The sequence below is a fragment of the Loxodonta africana genome, chromosome 3 (genome assembly GCF_030014295.1).
Source record: "Loxodonta africana isolate mLoxAfr1 chromosome 3, mLoxAfr1.hap2, whole genome shotgun sequence".
Lineage (NCBI taxonomy): Eukaryota > Metazoa > Chordata > Mammalia > Proboscidea > Elephantidae > Loxodonta > Loxodonta africana.
Window position 1 is genome coordinate 33,179,952 of NC_087344.1, and position 25,639 is coordinate 33,205,590.

At 55.2% G+C, this 25,639-nt stretch overlaps 1 protein-coding gene across 1 annotated transcript; it reads left to right on the forward strand.

Annotated features, from left to right (window-relative positions):
* Positions 1 to 4,945: 4,945 nt before the first annotated feature.
* Positions 4,946 to 24,496, forward strand: KCNN1 (potassium calcium-activated channel subfamily N member 1). The gene is made up of 8 exons (XM_064280963.1): positions 4,946 to 5,365; positions 6,415 to 6,510; positions 12,059 to 12,477; positions 15,632 to 15,773; positions 16,824 to 16,934; positions 18,727 to 18,854; positions 22,079 to 22,148; positions 23,961 to 24,496. The coding sequence occupies exons 1-8, from the start codon at positions 4,961 to 4,963 to the stop codon at positions 24,213 to 24,215; spliced, it is 1,626 nt and encodes a 541-aa protein (XP_064137033.1). The 5' UTR covers positions 4,946 to 4,960; the 3' UTR covers positions 24,216 to 24,496.
* The last annotated feature ends 1,143 nt before the right edge of the window (positions 24,497 to 25,639 follow it).

The following is a 25,639-nucleotide window of genomic DNA, read 5'->3' on the forward strand; positions in this document are numbered from 1 at the left end:
CTACTCTCCATGTCTCCTCTAAGTTGATTGTGTGTGCTCAGGCCCCTGTGGACACAGCAGGACCTGGTTGGTCCCCAGATGGCCCAAGGGGCTGGGATGAGGAACAGGTTGGTAGGGAGGGGACAGGGGCCCTGTCTGCTCACCCCAGGCTTAAGCTCTGCCCTGCCCAGCCTGGCTGCCTCCTGCGCCCCTTGGCCCCACTTCCTGCCCAACCATCCCCTCATTCATTTCCTTGGTCCATCCATTCTTCCATCAGTGGGAACAAGACAAGCCAGCAGCCCTGAGGCAGTGAAAGTGATCAGATGAGCCTTACCTGGCCCAAGGCTCTGGCAGGGAAGGAAGCAGATGGGTGTGTGTGTGTGGGGAGGGGGGGAGATGCCCCACCCAGGCTCAGTCTTAGGGCTCTAGGACCCCCTGGGGGGCAAAGCCAGACACCATCACTCCCAGGGGATAGGGGACAAGGTGAGGCTAAGGCAGTGCTTGGCGACCTCCCCTCCCAGGGCTCCCGGGAGGCACTGTTAATGGTGAATAAACGAGCTGCTGAAGGTCACCCTCAGTGACCTCAGTTTTCGGGCCCCTCCAGCCCTGGCAGTCCCAGCTCCCCAGGCTCCCGCTGGCCTACTCTCCTGGCCATGGTGTTGGGGGTCAGGACTGGAGGGCTGAATCTGAATTGGCATCTCTCCCCGTCAGGGAAGGTGGCCTCCAACCCGTCTCCTCCCAACCCCTGGAAGCCCCCAGCCCTGCTCCCGGGCACCCTCGCCTGCCAACATCCACCCTAAAGAAGGGTCCCCCACGCAGAGCAGGCGGCTGAGGAGGTCATTTTGAGGGGATGGTGAATCGCTTTGCAAAGTTGTCCCATAGGATGGTCGAGCAAAGGTTGGGGACCCGATTTGGGGGAGGCGGTGACTAGGGGAACAAGAGGGCCGTTGGAGGCGGGGTCGTTTCGCTAAGGTCCCCTCTGTAGCGCAGGGCAAGAACGCGAGTTCGAGGACTGGCCGCCCTCGGGCGGCGGAGGAGGGGGCAGGGAGGGGCCGAGGTTGCCTGGAACGCGGGGTCTTTAAATGCAGGCGGGGCTTTGTGGGGTCGCCAGGGGCGGTGCCAACCCGAGCTCAACCAATCCGCGGCGCCGCCCGCGGCGCACCGCCCCCTTCTCTCCGGGCCCGGCTGGGACTCGCGCCCCCCCCGCCTCCCCCGGCCCGGCCGGTCGACAGGGCGCCGGGGGATGCGCCCGCGGTCCCCGCCGCCCCCGGGCCGGGCCCCGCTGGGGGCCCCCGCGCGCGTGCCCGGCCCGGAGCCCGGCGGCGGGGGGCGGCTCCCGAGCCCCGCGCTCGGCCCGCCCCGGCCCCGACCCCGACCCCGGCCCAGAGGTCCCCGGCTGCTCGGGACCCTGTCCCCGCCAACTTCGTTCGCCCGCCCGGGCAGAGCCCGGCAGGTAAGGGGCGTGGGCGCAGGGGTCCTGGGCCGCTGCCCGTGGCGCCCTGGAAGGGGTCCTGGGCAGGAGAGGGGTGGTCTCCGTCGGGTGGGAACCTAGGGGACAGCGGGGTGTGTGTGGGGACCCTGCTTGAGCGAGTGAGTAAGGACTTGGGGACCTCCCTCAGGATGGGGATATAACTGGGTTCGCTGAGGGGGGCCCTAGCAGTGAGTCTCCAAACTCCACAGAAACGGGGGAGGCGGGGGAACCTCTCAGAATGGGAACAGTGCCAGGACTGACTTGCAGAGAGGGGAGTCCAAGCAGAGACCCGTACCACTGACCTCTTATAGGAGGGTTAGGGGCCCCCTGAAAGGGTAGGGGGTCAGGGGCCCAGTCTCCTAGCTCTCTTGGACCTAAAGAGGCCAGGACCCTTTTCCTAGGCACAGGCAGCAGGTGTGAGGCCCGGAGATAGGGGTGGGTGAGCAGTAGGGGGACAGGGCTGGCTAATTGTACCCACTGGTAGATTCGTGATGGGTTTGAATGAGGGGGGCAACTGATGCCTCCTGCACCCCCTTTACCCCAGGGCATCAGCTCACAGGGGGGAAGGGAGAGGAGACCTAGTACACCTGGTACCCCTAGACCCGGAGATTGCTGGGGGGTCTCAGGGACCTCCCCCACCCTCCACGGGGACATATGGCCTCGTGGCCACGGCTGGGACCCACAACAGGCCCATACATCCAGGGAAGGGTCCACCACCATGCTGCTTTCCTGGGAGTGAGGGGCTGGGCATTTCACCCAATAGGGGGAGCTGCCTCTGGCACCTAACTGAGGCAGGGAGGAGGAGGAGGAAGCTTTCATCCATCCCATGAGGAAAACACACAGCTATGAAACCTATAGGTGTGTGTCCTGTCGAGCAAATACTTCCACGTGAGAGCCCATGACATTCAGGCATCGACCCTATCAAGTGACATCCCCTTTCAGAGGTGGCATCACTCTCTGCCGGGGTCCCTTTCAGGGCAGCAGCTTCAACTCTTCATGGGTAACAGGGCAAGTGGTCCTGGCTGGACTTCTTCTTCATCCTATATCTTGTGGGGTGGGGAGAAGCCAACTGCCCTGCTCCCACCCTCTCTCTCTTCCAGAGCCCTCTGGGGTCCCTCCCGCCTCTGCCTGGATCTCAGGATTCATGCAAATCTTCGTGCCCTTTTGGGATGAGGTGGAGAGGCGGCTCTACTCAGCCCCTCACTCCAAGTTTCAAGGAATGGAGGTCTGGTGCCCCAGAAACTTGAGGCAATTTTGGCAGTTCCAAACAAACAAAACCCAAATCAGTTGCCTTCCAGTCAGTTCAGACTCAAGGTAACCCGATGTGTGTCATAGTAGAACTGTACTCCACAGGCTTTTCAAAGGCTGATTTTTTGGAAGTAGATTGCCAGGCCTTTCTTCCTCATTGCCTCTGGGTAGATTCAAACCACCAATCTCTCAGTTAGTAGCTGAGCATTTAATCATTTGGGCCACCCAGGGACTCTTTCGGCAGTTCCAGAGACACTCAAAACCAAACACAGCGCCACCCACTTAACCTTTTGGAAAAACACCCCCTTCTTGGGTACCCAAACCTTGGCTGTGATTTCAGAGGGGCTCCTGGGGCTCTTGGGATCCCTGAGGGTCTTAGGAACCCCAGCTTTAGGCCCAGGATGCAGTGGGGAGGGGGAGGGAGTCCCCTTGTCCCCAGGGCCCTCTGGTCTCTCCCAGCCTTTAGCTGTTGTTTTTCCTGTGGGGCCTCTGACAGGTCCTTCTGGGGCCCTGGCTCACGTCATATGCATTCAGGTTGTGTGCACCCCTCTGCCCTCTCAGAAGCCACCGGCCGGCCTCCCCCCTTCTCACTCTCTCCCTGTCCTGGACATGGCCAGTGGGCAGGGAGGAACATGGCAGACACTCGACAGCTGCATTTGGCCCATGCGTCTGCCAGCTGAGTCACCCCAAATTGCATCCTCATCTGCGTATTTCGGAAGGTCATCTGCAACAGCCCTTAGCCCCCCTTCTCCCTGGTCCTGTCTGCCAAGCCATCTGCCTCTCCTGCCTGCACACCCCCAGCACTGGGCAGGGACCTTTGTGTCTTCTGTTGGGGGGGGTGGGTGGGCATAGTAGAAAGGGTTCCTGGGTGGGGGTCAGGGTGTAAGACAGACGAGGTCACTCAGCCATGGAAAGAACGTCTTGTGCTCCTACTGTGCACCAGCACAGTGTCTGGGGACACACTGAATGAGACAGATAATGCAGAGGGGACACTGGACAAAAGCACAGGCAGTCCTGTTATGTGGGAGGTGTCCCCAGTCAAGGCCAACCCTCATCTGCTGGTCAGTGCACCTCCTCTAGCATGTTCTTCATTGACGGTTCCCAAATCCATTGCCCCCGGGGTGTGCTTTTAGGGTTTCAAGTGGTGTCCTGGTCTGTGCCCACAGCCATCATATCCCCGCTGTCCTTTTCCAAGAGGGCAACACTTAGCCCACCACCTGCCCTGCCTGGCTTGTTAGGAGAATTCTGGAATTTTTCCTGTAAAGGGACAATGGGACCTTTGGCAAGTCCCTTCACCCTGTTGGGCCTCAGTTTCCCTGTCTATAAAGGTGAGAGATCCTAGGACCCCCCCCCCTTAGGGGCGTCATGAGGATTACAGAGAAAATTTGTATAAAGAACTGAGCCTGGCACATGGTAAACCAAACCAATTGCCATTGAGTTGACCCCAACTCATGGTGACCCCATGTGTGTCAGAGTAGAGCCATAGGGTTTTCAGTGGCTAATTTTTTAGAAGTAGATCACCAGGCCTTTCTTCTAAGCCTCCTCTGGGTAGACTCAAACTTCCAACCTTTCGGTGAGCCGTCAAACACGTTAACTGTTTGCACCACTCAGGGACTGTCATGTAGTATGTGTTCAGTAAACATCTGGGTGGCAGCTGGTGGTGCGTGTGAGGGTGGGAGATGGTGGGCTGGTGGGGGGGCTGTTGGGCATGGTGGGGAAGGGTCTGGCAAGTCAGGTTTCAGGGAGGTGGGACTCCAGGCATCGGTGGGAGGGTGTTCCAGGCAGAGGGAATAGCACATGCAAAGTCCCTGAGACGGGTCTGAGCTTGCTGGTTCTGGCATGCTGATGGGGGTGAGTCTGGGGAGAGTGAGAGGATGAGGTGGGTGGAAGGCAGACTGCAGTGGGCCTCTTGACCACCAGGAGGAGTTTGGCTTTTGCTTGATGGTGCTGGGGACCCATGAAAGGATTTTGAGCAGGGGAGGCTGACTTAGGTTTCTCCAGGATGGCAAAGTCATGTGCTGAGTGCTGTGGGTATACCACATGGAAGTTTCTGTGTTTGAGCCCCATGGCTTCTGAGCCATAGAAAGTTCTCGAGTTTTGGCAATGGTCTCTGCCCCTGTAGTCAGTTGACGAGACCCTGAGTAGCCTCTGGGTGTAACGTGTCCCTCTGTGACCCCGCAGGTCAGCGCGGGAGCCCAGCCACTGCGCCATGCCGGGCCCTGGGCGGCCTGCAACGAGCCCAACACCTGCCCCCAGATAGTCATGAACAGCCATAGCCACAATGGCAGTGTGGGGCAGCCGCTAGGCAGCGGGCCAGGGGCCCTGGGCCGCGACCCTGCAGACCTCGAGGCTGGCCGTGCCCCCCAGCCCCTGCACAGCCCAGGCCTGCAGGTGGTCGTGGCCAAGAGTGAGCCAGCCCGGCCCTCACCCGGCAGCCCCCAGGGACAGCTCCAGGATGAGGACAAGGAGGAAGACAAGGACGAGGAGGATGAGGCAGGCAGGCGGGGGCACTCAGGGAAGCCCCTGAATGTAGGCCACCGCCTGGGCCATCGGCGGGCCCTCTTTGAGAAGCGGAAGCGCCTCAGCGACTACGCACTCATCTTTGGCATGTTCGGCATCGTTGTCATGGTGACGGAAACGGAGCTGTCCTGGGGGGTCTACACCAAGGTAGGCACAGCCCAATCCCCCCTCTGTGTCCCAGTGTGCCTCAAGGATGCCCTGCAGGCCTGCCTGACTGCCCTGCAGCCCCCTGGACCCAGGGTTGGGGTCCCCAGTGGCCTAGCGAGAGAGCCAGGTGGGGTGCCGTGGGACTGTGGATAGGAGTCCTGAACTCCCACCAGGCCACCTCCTGGGGCAGCAAGGAGGCTGTGATGGGGAGGGATGCCCCAGCCTTTCCCTTTGCCCTGAAGGAGGGGCTCCCCCCAGGACAGATTGGCCTGGGGTAGGTGCAAGACAGGGGCTCTGGAAGGCAGGGGGCAGGGGAAGACCTTCCACCCCTTCCAAGGACATTTGGGCCTAGGGTTGGAGCCAGGAGGATGGAGAGATCAGGACCAAGTCAGCCTTATAAACTGTGGCATGCTGGATCTTCATGAGGTACTTAGGAAGTGCTGAGGCCACAGGAGACCAGGGCTTACAAACTGTGAAGTGCCAGGCCTGCAGGAGGTTAGGCCTTGTAAACTTTGAAGTGCCACAGAGCTGCAGGAGTCCAGGCTGTACAAACTGTGAAGTCCTGAACCCATAGAGGCTAGGCTGTGTAAACTGGGGAGTACTGGTCCTGTAGGAGGCCAGGCCATATAAACTGGGAAGTGCTAAGTTCACAACAGGCCAGGCCTTATAAGCTGTGATGTGTCAGGGGCGCAGTGAGGCCAGGCCTTATACACTGTGGAGTGCAGTCTCCCTTGCCATCCACCCAGCCCCAAGGAGTAAGGACACAGTATTATTGCTCCCTAGCTCCCTCCACGTGCCTGTCGGCCGAGCTCTTTCCACTCCGAGGCCCTGGGATGCAGGAATTAGCATTCCTCCTCATCCCCCCTCACTTCGCAGGGGAAGAAGTCGGGGCTCAGTGTTGGGGGGACCCCCAGCATGGAGGGGGCGCTGTGACCCCAGCTTGTTTGGGTGACTTGGTGCCCCTTCCCTGACAGCCGGGTGAGTAGGGGCAGAGGGCTACCCACCCCATCCAGCATCCGTCCATCTGTCCATCTCCTCTCTCTGCCCAGGAGTCCCTGTACTCGTTTGCACTGAAATGCCTCATCAGCTTCTCCACCGTCATCCTACTGGGCCTCGTCGTCCTGTACCATGCCCGCGAAATCCAGGTCAGTACTGAGGGGCAGGACCCAGTGCCCCCAGACCCCTACGGCTCAGCCCCCAAAACACGAAACAGCCAATCCTCCCTCACGAAGACACAATTTGGGTCCCTCTAAATTTCCTTGGGGAATCCCTGGGTGGTACAAATGGTTAAGCGATTGACTACTAGCTGAGAGGTTGACAGTTTGAACCTACCCAGTGGAGGCTCGGAAGAAAGGCCTGGTGATCTGCTTCTGAAAGGGCACAGCCTCAAAAACCCTCTGGAGCACACAATTCTGCTGTGCACACATGGGGTTGCCACGAGCTGGAATCGACTCGACAGCAGTTAAGAACAAGTTTGCTTGGGATGCATGTCTGTGTTTTAATTTTCACTGATTATTTAAAGAAGAGAACAGCTAGTGGGAGAGCCCCAAGCTTGAGCCGGCTCACCTGGCCAGCAGTAGACTTTGCTTAGTTTTGACACACCTGGGCCCCTTGGGGGGACACACAGCAGTTGTTTTAAAAACCCCAGGGTCTTCTGAGGCTTTGCAGCCGTGAAAACCAGTCTGTAGCAGCCAGCTTCCTTTTCACGTTTGATCAGACCCCGTGGTTTGAAGGGTTTGGTGCACACCAGGGAGTTTGTCCTGCTGTTTTGGGGGTTAATGGAAGTCAAGTCGGGCTGCAGGGAAATGTCAGCTCAGGTTGTGCCCACTGTGAGCAAGATGTCACCGAGCTCCAGCTCGGGGATGGGGAGGTCGCGGGGTGTCAGAGCTGGCTCCTGACCTCTGGCCTCTGGCCGCTGACCTTGAGGAACAGCAGTCTGGTGGGAGATAGGATGTAAGAAAGCTGGGTCTGGGGGCTGTACCCTGTGCAGACGTCTGTAGGGCTAACAGAGGCCTGACACGCAGGAGGGGACCATGGGTCTGGGTGGGAGGGAGCAGCGACCATGAGCTAGAAGGCATGGTCGCTGTTTTAAAGGGATGGCTGCTGTACAAAGCAGCCTGGTGGCTCCTCAGCCGATTAAGCACAGAGTTACCATATGGCCCCAACCCAAAAGAACTAAAAACATAGGTCCACGTAGAAAACTGTACACACATGTTCATCACAGCACTGTTCACAGTAGTCATGAAGTGGAAAGAACCCAAGTGTCCATCAACGGATGGATGGATAAACACAATGGCGTCCGTCCACACCATGGAATATTCCTCAGCTGCGTAATACCATGAGAAAAACCAAAAAAAAAAAAAAAAAACCGTTGCTGTAGAGTCAATCCCAAGCTTTTCTTGGGTTCCTTGACTGCTTTTATGTGCATCTTCACCGGCTGTACCAGTCCCAGCGTGGCCTAAATGGTTAAGCACTCGACTACTAACCAAAAGGTTGGGGGTTTGAATCTATTCAGAGGTGCCTTGAAAGAAAGACCTGATAATCCACTTCCCCAAACCCCATGAGCAGTCCCACACCGAGCACATGGGGTTACCATGAGTCAGAACTGACTCAGCCGCAGCCAGATTTTTCGGTCGTCACATGGTGTCTTCTTCCCCCTGCGTGTGACTCTGTTTCCGCCTCTGTTCTCCATGTTTCTAAGATACCGCTCAGAAGGGATTAGGACCCACTGTACTCAGTATGGACCCCTGGTGGCACAGTGGTTAGGAGCTTGGCTGCTAACCAAAAGGTTGAAAGTTTGAATCCACCAGCCAGCCGCTCCTTGGAAACCCTGTGGGACAGTTTTACTCTGTCCTATAGGGTCGCTATGAGTCAGAATCAACTCAACAGCAACGAGTTTTGGTTTTTCAGGTACTCAGTATGACCTTGTTAAATTAACTGCTAACATCTTCAGAGAAAGACCGTATTACCAAACAAGGTCACGTTCGTAGGTACGGGGGTTAGGACTTCAACATATATTTTGGGGTATATAATTCAATCCATAACAAACCACCAAAAGGAATGAAGCACTGATACATGCTACAGTGAACCTGGAAAACATGCTTGGTGAGAGAAGCCAGACACAAAAAGCCACATATTGTGTGATTCCATTATATGAAATTCCCAGAACAGGCAAATCTATAAAGACAGGAAGTAGATTAGTGGTTGCCTAGGGCTTGGTGTGCTCAGCTGATAGGCAAAAGGTTGGCAGTTCAAACCCACAGGTGGCTCCGTGGGAGAACAGACATGGCGATCTGCTTCTGTAAAGCTTCCCCCTATGAAACTCTATGGGGTAGTTCCACTCTGTCATATAGGGCCACTATGAGTCAGATTTGACGGGACGGCACCTACCAACAAGAACAGGGCTTGGGGAAGGGGAAAACAGGAGTGACTTCTAACGGGTACAGGGGTTCTGTTTGGGGTGATGAGAATGTTCTGGAACTAGATAGAGATGATGGTTGCACAATATTGTGAATGGACTAAACACCATGAATTGTTTACTTTAAATGGGCGAACTGTATGTTAAGTGAATTATATCTCAATAATCCTATCTATAAAAGCACCAGTCCTTCCGAGGACCTAGAAAGCCCCCTCTAGGGAAGATGTACGAGCCCCTCAGCCTTTCTGAGCATCAGGACCCTGAACTAGGGTAGGTGAGTGAAGCACTTCACGCAGGCACAAAATATCAGGGTGTGCCAAGAACTCAGTTATCAAGATAATTAATACTATCTAAACGTGATATTTTAATAAATTGAAACAAATGCCAAAATATCCAGAGTGAGCCAAATACCAACATTTTAAATAAAGACAGCATCAAATTCTTGATTCTCCCTTTTGCCACAGCCTCTTACATGTCTGGTTCAGGCACTGTTACTGGTAAATATGATTTCTCCTGATACCTCACTTGCTTTGCCCTAGTCCCAGCCCCGGACACCTCTGGGGCCCCATCAAGACCCAAGGGGAGTAGGGACCCCCGGCAGGCTGCACGTGTTCAGACCACACAGATGCGTGGGCAGAACTTGCCTCTATAATGAAGGCTGTCATGACATTTTTCACTCTCCGTTTCCCCCTCCCCCATCCAGTGGTAACCACTAATCTTCTTTTGTAGTCACGACATTTTAAGAAAGTGCTTTTTTCTCCCCTTTTTTCTTATTTTAGAATTTCTTTATTATTAATCATTTAAAAATGACACATGAAAACGAAAAAATTGATAAATATGCCTTAGTCCCTAGGTGGTACAAACAGTTAAGCACTCGACTACTAGCCCAAAGGTTGGCGGTTCGAATCCACCCAGAGGTCCCTTGAAAGAAAAGTCTGGAGATGCGCTTCGGAAAGGTCACAACCTTGAAAAATCCTACAGAGCAGTTCTGCTCTGCACACACGAGATGGCCATGAGTCGGAGTCGACTCAACGGCATCTTCAACAACAACAACATCACACACACATTCAGGCAGAATGGAAAAGTCCAATGAAAGCAGTAAATATTCCCTGAGTTCTGCACCAGGAAGGAATAATCACTTTGGGGAGGGGATATTGTCTCAGGCATCTTCCAGTATGCATATTTCAGAGGTCCCACCCGGGCCTCAGTTTACCCTGCCCAGTGGGTTTTTTTAAATTATGGTTAAAATTCACATAACAAAATTAACCATTTTAAAGTCTGCATACAGCTCAGTGGCATTTAATATATTCAGTGTTGTGCAACCACCACCAATATCTAGTTCCAGAACATTCTCATCACCCCAAAAGGAAACCCTGTACCCATTAACAGTCACTCCTCATTTCCCCTCCCTGCGGTGGAGTTGGCCCCTGGCTCACGGGGACCCCACGCACAGCAGAACGAAATGTTGCCCAGTCCCGCACCATCCCCGTGATCGGCTACAGACCAGACTGCGGTGACCCACAGGGTTTTCACTGGCTGATTTTTGGAAATCGATCACCAGGCCTTCCTTCTTAGCCCACCTTAGTCTGAAAGCTCCACTGAAACCTGTTCAGCATCATAGCGACACACAGTGACAGAATGGTGGTGGCTCTGCATTGAGGTACACTGGCTAGGAATTGAACCCAGGTTTCCAGCATGGAAGGTGAGAATTCTGCCTCTATACCACCAGTGGCCCTCTTCCCAAGCCCTAGGCAACGACTAATCTACTTTGTGTCTCGTTGCATTTGCCTATTCTAAAAAAAAAAAAAAAAAATTTTTTTTATTATTCTAGGTATGTCATATAAGTGGTATCAGACAATATTTGCCTTTTTTGTGTCTGGTTTCTTTCACTGAGCATCCTGTTTCCGAGTTTCATCCGCGTGGTATCATGTATCTATCAGGACTTCATTTCTCTTTATGGATGAACACTATTCCGGTGTGTGGATGAACCACGTTGTGTTTATCCATTCATCCATTGGTTGGTACTTGGTTGTTTCCACCTTTTGGCTGGTGTGAACGGTGCTCCTGTAAACATATGTGTACGAGCCTTTGCGTGGATGCATGTTTTCATTTCTCTTGGGCATAAACCCAGGAGGAGAATTGCTGGGTCACATGGTGGCTCTGTGTTTAACCATTTGAGGACACCTCACCCAGTGCTTTTAAGTTTGAGTTGTAGCTGATGTTGAGAACTAGGGAATTTCACATCCAAGACCCTGTTTCTGATTTCTCTTGTAAAGGCTGAGCTTTTTAATTATCTAGTGTTATCAGGTGTCTTAGTTACCTAGTGCTGCTACAACAGAAATACCACAAGTGGGTGGCTGGTGTTAACAAATAGAAATGTATTTTCTCACAGCTCAGGAGCCAGAAGTCTGAATTCAGGGCACCAGCTCTAGGGGAAGGCTTTCTCTGTTGGCTCTGGGGGAAGGTCCTAGTCTCTTTTCAGCTTCTCTTCCTAGGTGCCTTGGCAATCTCCACACGGCACTTATCTTTCCCTGGTTTGTGCTTGCTTGTCTCTGTGCCTAATCTGCTCCTTTTATATCTCAAAAGTTAGGTTTAGGACATACCCTACCCTGATCCGGCTTAATTAACATAACAAATAAAACCTAATTCCAAATGGGATTGCAGTTACATTCACAGGTATTGTTGTTTTTGTTAGTCGCTGTTGAGTCGATGCCAAAACCTGGCAACCCCATGTGTGCAGAGTAGAGCTGTTTCATAGGGTTTTCAAGGTTATGACCTTTCAGAAGCTGTTTGCCAGGCCTATCTTCTGAGGCATCTCTGGGTAGGTTTGAATCTCCAACCTTTTAGTGAGCACCTGAGTGCTTAACTGTTTGCACCACCCAGGGACTCCCCACAGGTATAGAGGTTAGGATTTACAACACCTGTTTTGGGGGGACAAATGTTCAACCCATTACAGGGGGGCTTGAGGCTGTGGCTATTGTGAATAGTGCCGCAGTGAACACACATGCACGTTTCTGTGTGAATGCATGTTTTCATTTCTCTTGGGCACATACCCAGGAGCAGAATTGCTGGGTCCCATGGTGCCTCTTTGTTTAATGGTGTGAGGACAATCCAATGAATGCATTTAAGTTTGAATTGTGGCCGATGTTGAGAACTAGGGAGTTTCCCATATGCGACTCCTCTTGCAAAAGCTAGGCTGGGAGGGATTTGGGCTACTGTCACGCTCTGAGGGCAGCAGGGCTGAGACCCACCTGCCACCTGCCCGGCCCCTGCAGCTGTTCATGGTGGACAACGGGGCAGACGACTGGCGCATCGCGATGACATACGAGCGAGTGCTGCTCATCTCTCTGGAGCTGGTGGTGTGCGCTGTACACCCAGTGCCCGGGCACTACCGCTTCACATGGACAGCACGGCTGGCCTTCACGTACGCGCCGTCAGAGGCTGAGGCGGACGTGGACGTGCTGCTGTCCATCCCCATGTTCCTGCGCCTCTACCTGCTGGGCCGCGTCATGCTGCTGCATAGCAAGATCTTCACGGACGCCTCCAGCCGCAGCATCGGCGCACTCAACAAAGTCACCTTCAACACACGCTTCGTCATGAAGACGCTCATGACCATCTGCCCTGGCACCGTGCTGCTCGTCTTCAGCATCTCGTCCTGGATCGTCGCCGCATGGACTGTGCGCGTCTGCGAGAGGTGTGCCACCACAGGCCCTGGGGACCTCTTGTGACCCTGTGTCCAGCCCATGGCCTTGGGGACATGGAGCTTCCTGGCCACTACATTGTCTCCCTGACCCGGGGCCCCCGGGGACTTGTGTGCAGCCTTGACCTCAGGGACCCTGGACTGGGGCTCCCTGGCTGGGGCTTTGTCTCCCTGACTCCAGGACCTTCTGGGACCCGTGCAACCAGCCCATGACCTTGGGAACCCTGGGGCCATTACTTCCATGTGTCTGGCTCCCATGACCTCTGTGATTCTGGGACTCCTTGGCCATCATTCCCTCACCCTGACCCTAGGACTCCAGTGACCCTTGTGTCCAACCATGACCTCAGGGAATCTGGGGCCAGTACTCTGCCTTCCTGACCCCAGGACCCATGTGACCCCCTGCCCAGCTCATGACCTCAGGGACCCTGGGGTAACCTTAACCATTGTTTCTATCTCCCTGACCCACAACCGTCTGTGACCCCTGCCTAACCTATGACCTTTGAGACCTGGGACTCCCAACCATTGTTGCCATGTCCCTGACCCCAAGACCCCCTGTGACTCCCCCACCCAGTCCATGACCTCGGTGACCCTGTGCTGGGGCTCCCCAGGCTATCACTTCCATGTCCCCGACCCTATGACCCCTGTGACCCCCATGCCTAGCCCATGACCTTGGTGATCCTGGGGCCATCGCTTCCATTCCCCTGGGCCTTGAGCCCTGTGTCCCTGGCCACCCCCACCCCTACCCCTGGCCTACCCCCCTGTGGCACCCCAGTCCTTCCTCGCCCACCCCTGGGATCTCATGCCCCTCCTCCTGTGGCCCCTCCATTTTGGGGAGAACCCCTGACTTCTGGCCTGGGCAGCAGCAGAAACAGGGACACGCCCCACATGTAACCTGCTCTCCTTCTCCCCTGCCCGCCGCGGACATAGGGAAAACATGTGAGTCCCACCTCAGCCATGCGCAGAGCCACCACCACCGCCCACCTGCCTGCCGGGAATTTAAGATTAGCTGCCGCAGCGGAGGACAGGAACAGAAGGCAGGGCTGGGCCAGGAGCTACCGAGGCTGGGGCCTGAAGGGGACCCCCAGCACGTTGGGCCCAGGTCTGGGCTCTTGGCCTGGATAGCAGGAGGCAGGCCACCTTGGGTGCTGTGTATCCCACTGAGCTTCAAAGGGAGACGGGGGGGAGGAGGACGGAGTTGGCCTTTCCAGGAGGGCTTATGGCTTTGTTGGGGCAGCTGACTCCAGGATTTGGGGTCTCCTCCCGCAAATGAGAAGGGTCAAGAGTGAATAGGACTGGCCAGCCTTCGGGACTCCTTGGAGTTGGTTCTGGGCAGACCCAGCTTACAGAGTAGGAAACTGAGGCTTGGAGAGAGAAGCAAGGTACCATCCCCGAGAGTTTATTCAGAGACCCCAAGGACTTCAGGAGAGGTAGGGGCCCAGCTGGCCTCACAGGGTGCAGGGGCGGCTTGTGGGGAGAGGGTCTCACTTGGGAAGGGCCTGAGGCAGGTGGTGCTGGGACTGAGGTTCCTGGGGGTCCCTGGGCTGGACCAGCCCCAGCCCCAGCCCCCCTGCAACTCCTGCTGCAAGCTCTTCCTGCCGTCTGATGTTGGGCTCACAGGCAGAGGACCTGACTCCTCCTGGGATCAAGGTGTAGGGCCTGGGAGTCACACAGGGTCTCCTTGGACCCCTGGGTGTGCCCACCACCCTCCTGTCAGGACAGGTCGGGATTGGGGTCCCGCTTGTAGGGCATCACTGTGGTTCCAGGCCAGGCCATTGCTTTGGTGGGCACAAGCAGGGATGGCGGGCAGCCAATCCTAAATTCTGAGCCCCACGATGCTTAAAGCCCCACCTATCTCTCTCCACCCCTGCAGGTCTTGTCCCACGTCACCCCTGCCTCCTGCATGTCCCCCTCCTGCACCTAGGCAGCACCCACCAGAGCTCCAACCTGCCTTGGATGCCTTTTTATGAAACAGCGTTCAGCCCCTGTCTGCCACTCAGCAAGCGGCCCATAAGCCCAGGCTGGGGGGCTAGTAATGACATTTGACTCCCCCAGAGGTGGGGATCCCCTCAAATAGCAGACCTGTGGGGGGCTTCCACCCCCATTGGGGCTGGCAGTCTCTGCCCCATCTTGAGCCCCTGGCCCCAGCCTGGCCTCTGGGGCCATAGATGTAGCTATCACCTGCTCTGCCAGTGCGACTCTCTCCCCTCCAACTTCCCGTGCCTCTTCTGTGTCCCCCACCATTGGTCTCTAACGCTGACCCCTCAAACGTGGTCCCTGCTAGCCAAGGAGTCACACACTCCCTGATGTCCCCCAGCCAGACTCGCTAGCCTCCCTGGACAACTGCCTAAGGGCCTTTATGGGCTGGGGGGAAGGCTGGAGCAGACCCTCTAGCCACTCCCAGAACTGATTTAGACCTGGCGGGTCCCAAAAGGCCAGTCTAGGCCCCTCTGTGATCAGAAGGAAGTCATTTCCCTTCGAGGCTTTGGGGCCTTGCTACCTTGATCCCAAAAAGGGAGCCCTGGGTCTCTCTCGGTGCCAGGGGACCTGCCCCCCCCATCCAACTCTCAGGCTGGGGTTGGGGCACTGGGGGTGCCATGCATCCTGGCTTCCCTCCTTCCCCAAGTCCTGGACGTGATCCTCCAGCCTCTGCCTCCCCATGTCCTCCTCCATCCTCTGGGCCTCCCTGGCTAGGGAAGTCCTTCCTGGTGTCTGACCAGAATCATCCTCGCCTTCATGCCTTACTCCCTGCTGCGTCTGGTGCCTCTGGCCACCTGTGTTCCCATCTGTCTTTGTGTGTCTGTCTGTGCACGAGGGGTTATGGGTACCTGCACCCAGACCCCTCTCTGCCCCATAACCAGGGCCCCGGGGAGAGCAGATGTCCTGGGCAGCAGCTTGGGGGTCAGGCAGAGGGAGAGGGTGTGGATGCCCCAGGACTACGGGGCTGACCGAGATAAGGCTTTCCTGAGACCAACCACCCCACCCTGCAGTGCCCTTTCTCACCTTGACCCCCAGACTGGTCCCTCCCAACGGTCATGGCCCCTACCCCATGAGGTGGACTTAGGGCCCTGCTGTCCTGGCCCTAGCCCTGGGGGATGTGATGAAGACAGGGACCAGCATGGACTCACTGCATCCTCCCTGGCTCCCCCAGGTACCACGACAAGCAGGAGGTGACCAGCAACTTCCTGGGTGCCATGTGGCTCATCTCCATCACCTTCCTCTCCATTGGCTATGGCGACATGGTGCCCCACACTTACTGCGGGAAGGGCGTGTGCCTGCTCACTGGCATCATGGTGAGGGTGCTTGGGGACACCAGATGTGGCCAGGATTATGGGAGCTCAGCAGAGGGGAGCCACCAACGCAATGGGTGTAGAGGGTGTCTTAGTTTCCTAGAGCTCCTGTAACAGAAACACCAAAGTGGGGGGCTTTAACAAACAGACATTTATTTTCTCACAGCACAGGAAGCTAGAAATCCCAATTCAGGGCACCGGCTGTAGGGAAAGGCTCTCTCTGTTGGCTCTGGGGGAAAATCCTTGTCTTAGCTTCTGTAACCCCAGTGTTCCTTAGGTCCTTGGCAATCTCCACGTGGCACCTATCTATCCCCCGTTTGTTCTCACTTGCTTCCATGTCTATGTTGTTGTTAGTTGCCATTGACCTGATTCTGACTCATGGCAACCCCACATGGCGCGAACAGTTAAACGCATGACTACTAGCCAAAAGGTTGGTGGTTCAAAGTCCACCCAGACGTATCTCGGAAGACAGGCCCTGGCAATCTGCTTCCAAAGGCAAAGGCAACGGCAACAGGTTAGGTTTTTGGTTTAATCTTCAAGTGAGCAGATCACCAGGGCTTTTCTCTCTCAGAGCTACTGGGGGGGTTTAAACCACCAACCTTTTGGTTAGCAACAAAGCACTTAGCTGTTGCACACCAGAGGTCCTTATCCGTAGGTGTAAACTCATTGCTATTTTTTTTATTGAATCAATTCTGACTCATAGCCATCCTGTAGGACAGAGTAGAACTGCCCCATATGTTTCCAAGGCTATAATCTTCATGGGAGCAGACTGCCACATCTTTCTTCCATGGAGTGACTGGTGGATTTGAACCATTGACCTTTTGGTTAGCAGCCAAGTGCTTGACCACTGTGCCACCAGGGCTGTTTATCCACAGGTATGGGGTTATCATTTACGACACATATTTTTGGGGGACAAGGTCCAATTCATAACAGACAGCCAGGTGCAGGGTGGTATCAGGGCGGGCTTCCTGGAGGAGGGGATGTCCTGCCTTCGGCCTGGGAGGACCTCAGGTCAGAGCTGGACATTGATGTGCCCCCACCCTCTGAATGCAGGGAGCTGGCTGCACGGCGCTTGTGGTGGCAGTAGTGGCCCGGAAGCTGGAGCTCACCAAGGCCGAGAAACACGTCCACAACTTCATGATGGACACGCAGCTCAACAAGCGGGTAAGGACCCTGTCTCCTCGGCCATGGGGGTGAAACCTACTGCCTTCCCTCTGCACACGCTGGGCATGCCTTTGCCTTGCACGGAGACTCAAAAATGGCCAGGCGCCCTCTGGTGGCCCAGAAGTGCCAAAATGTGGCCACAGAGCCAGAGTCAGACTCCAGGGCCACTGCCTCAGTTTCCCCATGTACAAAACGAGGGTGACAGCTGTGTGTGAGGTGTGGAGGGGCAAGTTGACTGCTCTGTGCCTCAGTTTTCCCATGTACAAAATGATGGTGATAGCAGCGTGTGCAGATCCATAGAATTCATGTGTGCGAGCCATGGCGGAGGCCTGGCCCATGGTGAGCAGACGTAAGCGTGTTAGGAACACACCCACCACAAGGATGTGGACATTCAAGCACAGCACAGTCTGCCTAGTCTTGGAGCTTTCCAGGAGTTTCCAGAAATTCCTGGGGCTTTCTGGAGTTTCATGCATATATTAATTTATTTGAGCTGCTATAATAAATTACCACACACACTGGGTGGCTTAAAACAACCGAAATTTTTTCTCTCATAGTTCTGGAGGCTGGGAATTCAAAATCAAGGTGTTATGAATTGAATAAGGAGCCCGGGTGGCACAGTGGTTAAGCAATTGGCTGCTAACTGAAGAGTCAGCAGTTTGAACCCACAAGCCACTCCACGGGAGAAAGATGTGGCAGTGTGCTTCTGTAAAGATTACAGTCTTGGAAACCCTGTGGAGCAGTTTGGCTCTGCCCCACAGGGTTGCTATGAGTTGGGATCAACTAGATGACAATGGGGTATGGATTGAATTGTGTTCCCTAAAAAGATAGAAAGTTCTAAACCCTGGTCCCTGTGAACGTGACCTTGTTTGGAAATAGGGACTTTGACGGTGTTATCAGTTCAATTAACATGAGGTCATACTGGAGGAGGGAGGCTCCTAATCCCATTTGAGTGGGTCCTTATAAAAGAGAGGAGACAGAGGGAGACAGACAGAGGGAAGCCCCTATGTGTGAAGTTAAGATATGCTGTTAGGCCTACAAGCCAAGAAACGCCTGGAATATCAGAAGCTGAGAGAGACAAGAAAGACCTCCCTTAGATCCCTCAGAGCATGGGCCTGCTGACACCCCAGATTTGGACTTCTCGTCTCCAGAACCATGAGAGAATAAATTGCTGTTCTTACAAGCCACCCAGCTTGTGGTACTTCTTTACAGCAGCCCCTGGAAACTCATACACAAGGTATCAGGAAGGGTTGTTCCTTCTGGAGGCTCTGAGGGAGAATCCATTCCATGCCTCTCTCCTCGATTCTAGCGGCTCCCAGCAATCCTTGCTGTTACTTAGCTTGTGGCAGAATCACTCCAGTCTCTGCCTTCGTCATCACATGGCCATCTTGTAAGGACACCAATCATTGGACTAAGAGCCAAAAAACAAAACCCATTGCTGTCAAGTCGATTCCAACTCATGGCGACCCTATGTGTTACAGAGTAGAACTGCTCCATAGGGTCTTCTTGGCTGTGATCTTTACAGAAGCAGACAGCCAGGTCTTTCTTCCACAGGGCTTCTGGGTGGGTTTAAAAACTCAACCTTTAGGTTAGTAGTCAAGCACAAACCATTTTTGTCATTCAGGGACCTTGGGCCCACCCTAATCCACTATGGCCTCGTCTCAACTTATTACATCTGCAAAGACCCTGTTTCCAGCTAAGGTCACATTTTAAGATTCTGTGTGGACATGAATTTGGGGGGAATACCAGCCCAGTACAACGCTTATCCTGAAAAAGTTTTCTTTTCCGGTCCCAGGTGAAAAACGCCGCTGCTAACGTTCTCAGGGAGACGTGGCTCATCTACAAACACACCAGGCTGATGAAGAAGCCAGATCATGCCCGGGTTCGGAAACACCAGCGTAAGTTCCTCCAAGCCATCCATCAGTAAGTCTTGCCCCTTCCCACTCACGTTTCTGTGTCCACCTGGAATGGAAGCAGCCTTGGACCCTGGGAGGAGGCCACAGGCCAGGCCAGGCAACTCAGTGTGGCCCGTCATGGCCCCTACTAGGCTAGGTGGTCAGTTGGTTGGGACCTGTAACTTCTGTGCTGGGTAAAATGATGGGGCCAGGGGCCAGACCGGCCAGGTTTCTGGTCAGAGGGAGGCCTAGAGCAATTGCCCCAAACAAGTCCCAGAAGCCGCCCAATCTAAGGAACCAAACTACTTGTCATCAAGTCGATCCCAACTCATAGCAACCCTATAGCAACAACAAGCATATTTTATTCTCTGGAGTAACCAGAATCGTTTTTACCTCTTGGACTATGAAGTGTCCTCCCTTTTTTGCTTTGGTTGTCAGGGAGCTAGAATTTGCGACCTGATCCATGCAGCCATGTGGGGTAATGAGAAATTACTGATTCCCCTGTTGTCCCTTTGTCCTGAGAATTATGTAGCTCATTAACTGTTCATTGGGGTCACTTGAGGGGCTTTTTAAAATCCCACTGTCTGGGCCACCCCCAACACCAGTTACGGTAGACGCTGGGATGCAAGGAGGACCCTATGTAAGTGATGGAGGTGGGAGGCTGGGTTGGGGGAGGGCAGCTGGGACAGGGGCCTAAGATCACTGGGTCTTGGGGCCTCAGAGTGTAAAGCAGCCTGACCGCAGGGAAGAATGGCTAAGGCGAGAGGATGCTCAGCTAGCTGGATTTTTTTTAATCCCATTTAATCATCTTTGTCTTTTTTAAGAAATCAGCTTTATCAAGGTATAATTGACATACCGTAAACTGCACGTATGACACATTGTAAAACTATCACCACCGTCAAGATAATGAATAGATCTATCACCCCCTTACCGTCTTTGTCTTTTAAATAGAGAGTTTAGTCCATTTATTTTTATTGTATTTGCATTATAATTAGATTTATTTCTAATGATAATAATAACTACTTCATAGGACTGTGGGGAGATTTAAATGTGATAATGTAGAAAATGCCTTGCATGGTCACCAGCACAGATCAATTGTTTGATAAAATAGCACCCCAAACCCTTACTCCCTGCCTTTGCTTCTACCGTCCCCTAAAAAGCAAGGAGAGAGACTGGCACTCCACTTATCTGACTTCTTTGTGCCCAGGTATTTGTCCTACCTCACCAGACCCCAAGATAGTAACATGTTTCCTCTCTAGGAGTAGGGTGTGGTTCCAATAGGATTGGGGTAACTAGGTGCCTCACCTATACCTGCCACATAGTATTTTCTAAAAATGGGAATGGCCCTTGGTTTCCCCCTTGATATGCTCATTTGGTCATTTTCACAAGCATTCCTTGTACTGGCCAGTATGCCAGTCATGGGGGACACAGATATGCCCTGCCCTGGACCTCACCCCAAGAGATGTTTCTGGAAGGTTCTCTGAGGGAGGTGGGAAGGTAGAAATAGATGAGATGAACTGAATCTGGGGAGAGGCTCCTGCTCTGTGGGTTACCTATATCCCTTTGTCCTGGGGCAGAGACTATCTCACTCACCTTTAGGTCCCTGTGCTGCCCCCGCCCCAGCCCCCACAGAATAACCCCATGAGAACAGCTGACAAAATTAAGCACATTTGATCCAGGGCCTGAGGGGTAGGTAGGATGTGGGTTGAAAGCTGAGGGATGGGAAGGCATATCAAGTAGTCTGCAACATGATCAGGGCAAAGGTGGGGAGGTGGGAATGGGCATAGTAGCAGGGAGACGGGAGGGCTGAGCTGTGGGCACGAGGAAGCCATGGTAGGTTCTTGAGTTGGCGTTCCCATGATAGGAACATTTTATAAACAGCCAATGAAGAAATGGTCCCCAGGAGGGTGGATTGAAGGGCGCAGCATGTGTTTGGGGGGTTAAGAGGGTAGATTGAGGGCCACAGCATGGGTTTGGGATTTCCAGACAAGCCAAGAAGGATTTCCTCCGGGAAGGGCATGCCAGGGCTGCTAGCAGGCCTCCCCTCCCCTCCAGGGCACCCCCAACCCTCAGCCCCCAACCCTTCCTCCTGCCCAGCCCTGAACCATGGGGCTGGGGGTGTCCATGTACTACTATGTCTCTCCAGACTGGGGATCCCCAGGGGCTAGGTCAATGGCTGGATCATCGCAGAGGTGGACACCTAGGGGCCATTCAGGGTGACTGCCACACATGGTAACACAGGGGTTAAGCTTGGATAGGTAAGGGTAAGTGTTGGGACATGTGGGACAAGTCCTGCTTGAAATGGTTCCCTGGGCCACCTTAGCTACAGAAGAGATGGTAGGAGGGGCAGGACACATCACCTCCTCCCATGGGCAGCTGTCCAGGGCTGAGGCAAGAATGGCAGATGCGAGTTCAAATCCTTCCACTGCCTTCACCCTCTGAGCTTGTGTCCCCCTCGGTAAGCAGCACAGGTGGAGTTTTCTGGACTAAATGCTGCCACCTTGAGGACCAGGTGTCCATTGCCCTGTGGGAGCTCACGAAGTTCCAGTTCCCCCAACCTGTCCCCTCTAGGGACACAGAGCTGAGGGCAGCTGCAGTTGTTCTGGTCAGGACTAGGGGGAAGGGCAATTGCTGAGGGGAGGGCACAGAGGACCAGTGTGTCCCCAATGGACTGGCACCCTCAAAGGCCGGGCCCTTCCCCAGAGCAGGGTGGTGTCCTCACACCATCCTGGGCCCAGCCTTGCTCTCAGGGGGCATGGGTGGGAGGTTGGTAGGGGTCTGGCACACACTGCTGGCTGCTCTGAGATTAAAATTGCCTTGTGGTTTCTCTCTGCTCTGCCGGGTCCTGTCAGGGCTCAGAAGTAAGTGTCCTCAAGGGGTTCAGGCAGGGAGCTGGGGGTGCATGGTGATTGGGGGAACACTGGGCAGCTCGGGGGGCGCCCCCTGGCCTCGGAGGCAAGCAGGCTCATGTCCACCCCGGGGGCCAGCATGGGCTCCCCCTTGGGGCTCGGGGTCCGAGTTCCTGTGTCGGACCCAAAGATCTTGTGGGGGGCGGCCGAGCTGCCCCCAGGCCCTGCCACTCCGAGATATGCCTTACAGGGTGGAGGGAAAGGGCCACAGGGGCCTGGTCCCTGACTCCACCTCACCGCTCCCTGCATGCTCCACAAGCTGACCCTGGGCAGGTGCATGAAGGACCCCACTTCCCCCTCTGTGGGCTCGCCCTGACCCCACCCACCCATGTGTCCCCATCAGACTGCGGAGCGTGAAGATGGAGCAGAGGAAGCTGAATGACCAGGCCACCACACTCGCCGACCTGGCCAAGGTGAGTTGGCAGGCAGGTGGAGCAGATGGCTCGGGGCCAGCAGGTGATGGGGGAGGGGCAGTGCTGGCACGCACAGAGCAGGCAGGTGACACAGGCGGGGATGGGCCACCTGGGAACCCAGGCTCTCTCTGCAGGAGTTCACTGTGACTGCAGGCTCCAGAGACTCCAGAAATCTACTTGTGTAAATTATTATTATTTTTAACATTGACAGTTGCTTTTTCAAAAAGTTAAACCTCAGAGAGGGTCTAAAAGAACAGTCTGATGCTGGATGCTGCCCCGGGGCTCCAAAAGACACCCCCGGACCCTCAGGCTTGTGCTGCATGACACAGGCTGGGCTGAGGGCCAGCGGCCTGTGCAGGGCCCACAGGGTGCCTCAGCAAGTGCCCACCCGAGCTGTGTTCAGCTGGGAAGTAGGAGGGGAGGGGGTCACGGCCAAGCACAGGTGCGGCAGCTGCAGTGAGCAGCAGGGGGAAGGAGCTGTGTGAGGTCTGGCCCCTGTTCCCTCCCACCCAGTGGAGTGTTGAGAGAGTGATTTCCTGGGTCCATGGGGTGTCAGGAGAGGGTGGGACCTCCTGAACCCCTTTGTCAAGGTGATCGTTGAGGGGTTTCCCCCAACCTGAGCCCAGCCCACCCCTTCAGCCTACAGGGCTGGACCCGTTGGCTGGAGACCTGGAGTGTCATTCTTCTGCCACCTGGTGGCAGTGAATGCCATCTCCTCCAAGGGCTCCTGCCTCTCCCTCTGAACAGGCCTGTATTTGCTGGGTTGTGGGGACGGTTGGAAACCCTGGTGGCATATGCTACGGCTGCTAACCAAAGGGCTGGCAGTTCAAATCCGCCAGATGCTCCTTAGAAACTCTGTGGGGCACTTCTACTCTGTCTATAGGGTCACTATGAGTCGGAATTGACTCGAGAGCACTGGGTTTGGTTTGGTTTTTTTAGCGGGGGACAGTTGAGGGGGTGGGGACTTCCCAACCACAGCCGTAGCAGTAACTGTGGTGGTGGTGGTGGTGGTGGTCTGTGTTTGGGTCTGGGCCTCAGGGCTACCACCTCCTCACTCAGACTGCCCGTCTCCACCCCAGCCAAATGCAGGATGGGGAGGCAGCTCACAACTGAGCTGGGGGTCCACTGACCTCCTCCCACTCAACCATGTCCCTGAGCTCCTGCTATCCCCACTGTTCCCATCTGGAGCCACATCAGCCCAGAACCTCCCCCAGGGGCTGGGGGTGAAGACACCACCCCACCAGGACCAGCCTCTTGGCCACCACCCCTCATCTGGGACCCTCTTCCCAGGACCCGGGTGTCCCCTACAGGGCCATGACCCCCTCCCCAGGATGTGGGAGCTCCCTGCTGCAGGGATGGGAGGCTTTCCATTTAGAGGTTGTCTGGTAGGGAGACCCCTCTCAATGTGTGGGGACCCCCCCCATCCAGAATCTGGCAAACCCTCAACTGAGGTACTCCATGTGACCAGTCCATCCCCCAGGCAACTCTGGCCACGTCCACTCCCCAGACCCTTTTTGGCCTCCCCCAGACCTGCTGGCCCGACCCTGGCATTCCAGGCCCCTTTCTCCCCTTGCCCTTTCTTCAGCCATTCCCTGAGCTTTGGCAAGAGACCTGCAGGGTTAGGATTAATGTTTCCCAGTAAGGGCTAGGGTTAGGGGTTGGGCTAGGGTTAGGGGTTGGGCTAGGGTTAGGGTTAGAGCTAGGCCTAGAGTTAGGGTTAGCCCAGCCTCACAGCCCCCATCCAGCCGAGGCTCTCCACCCAGCTCTGTGTCTGTCTCCCTCACTCTCCATCCCCCATCCATGTTTCTACAGACCCAAAGTGTCATGTATGACCTGGTGGCTGAGCTGCACGCTCAGCATGAGGACCTGGAGACCCGTCTGGCTGCTTTGGAGAGCCGCCTGGACGCGCTGGCCGCCTCCCTGCAGGCCCTGCCTGACCTTGTCGCCCAAGCCATACACCCGCCGCCACCACCCCTTCCACCCCGGCCTGGTCCTGGGCCCCCGGCCTCGGCTGCCTGGAGCCCCTCGAGCTGGCGGCCACCCGCGACCTCTTCAGACTGCAGGTGATGGCCTTGCCCGCCACCAGACCCCAAATATTGGCCATCGTGTGGCCACTGCCTCCACACCGCCCGGGGGGCCTGTCCAGCAGCACCTCCAGGAGAACAAGAAGGCACAGCTCAGTTGGGCTGTGTGGCCTGGGGTCCTCTGCCCCCCGAGGCCCACCCGTATCCACACTGCTGGGACAAGGGGAGGCCTGGAGCTTCCCTGGTTCCCTGGCCCCCGGTGGGCAAGGAGCAGTTGGAGGGGGGGTCCTTGCCAATTCTGAATAAAGCAAGATCTGGAGTTGCTGCCTGTTGTGTGTGGTGGGGTAAGGGGGAGCACCATCACCCCCCAGGAGGTGGACATCCTGACCCAGAGGCCCAGAGCAGGTATGGTAGTCCAGGGAGGCCCCTGAGCCTGTCCCCATCACCATCCCAGCTCTGGTGGCCCCAGGGCCAGGCTCAGTTGGGGATGGCTCCCCGAGGATCAGTATGCCAGCCCAGTCCCCACAAGGTACCCGATAATCGGAACACCCCTCCCTCTCTCCCTCTGCCCTCCTGGCATTGATGGAGCCCCCACTGGTGCCTCAGGGTCCAGTGGGGAGGGTGAAGGTGGCATTCAGCCATTCTCTGGACACATATTGAGTGCCTGCTGTACACAGGAAACAGGATGTAAATGACCACAGTCTTCACCAGAACCTGCCAAGGTTAAAACCCCACCCGTTGCCATTGAGTGGATTCCGACTCATAGCGACCCTATAGGATAGAGTAGAACTGCCCCATAGAGTTTCCAAGGAGCGCCTGGTGGATCTGAATTGCCGACCTTTTGGTTAGCAGCCATAGCACTCAACCACTACGCCACAGGGTTGTTGTTGTTAGGTGCCGTCGAGTCGGTTCCGACTCATAGCGACCCTATGCACAACAGAAAGAAACACTGCCCGGTCCTGAGCCATCCTTAGAATCGTGGTTATGCTTGAGCTCACTGTTGCAGCCGCTGTGTCAATCCACCTCTTTGAGGGTCTTCCTCTTTTCTGCTGACCCTGTACTCTGCCAAGCATGATGTCCTTCTCCAGGGACTGATCCCTCCTGACAACATGTCCCAAGTATGTAAGACGCAGTCTCACTGTCCTTGCTTCTAAGGAGCATTCTGGTTGTACTTCTTCCAAGACAGATTTGTTCGTTCTTTTGGCAGTCCAGGGTATATTCAATATTCTTCACCAACACTACAATTCAGAGGCGTCAATTCTTCAGTCTTTCTTATTCATTGTCCAGCTTTCACAGGCATATGATGCGACTGAAAATACCATGGCTTGGGTCAGGCGCACCTTAGTCTTCAAGGTGACATCTTTGCTCTTCAACACCAGATTTGCCCAATGCAATGCGTCTTTTGATTTCTTGACTGCTGCTTTCATGGCTGTTGATTGTGGATCCAAGTAAAATGAAATCCTTGAC

Coding starts and splice junctions, on each gene's coding strand:
- KCNN1 (XM_064280963.1), top strand. CDS start 4,961: ATGAACAGCCATAGCCACAATGGCAGTGTGGGGCAGCCGCTAGGCAGC. Junction 6,511..12,058: donor ACCATGCCCGCGAAATCCAG/GTCAGTACTGAG, acceptor CGGCCCCTGCAG/CTGTTCATGGTGGACAACGG. Junction 12,478..15,631: donor ACTGTGCGCGTCTGCGAGAG/GTGTGCCACCAC, acceptor TGGCTCCCCCAG/GTACCACGACAAGCAGGAGG.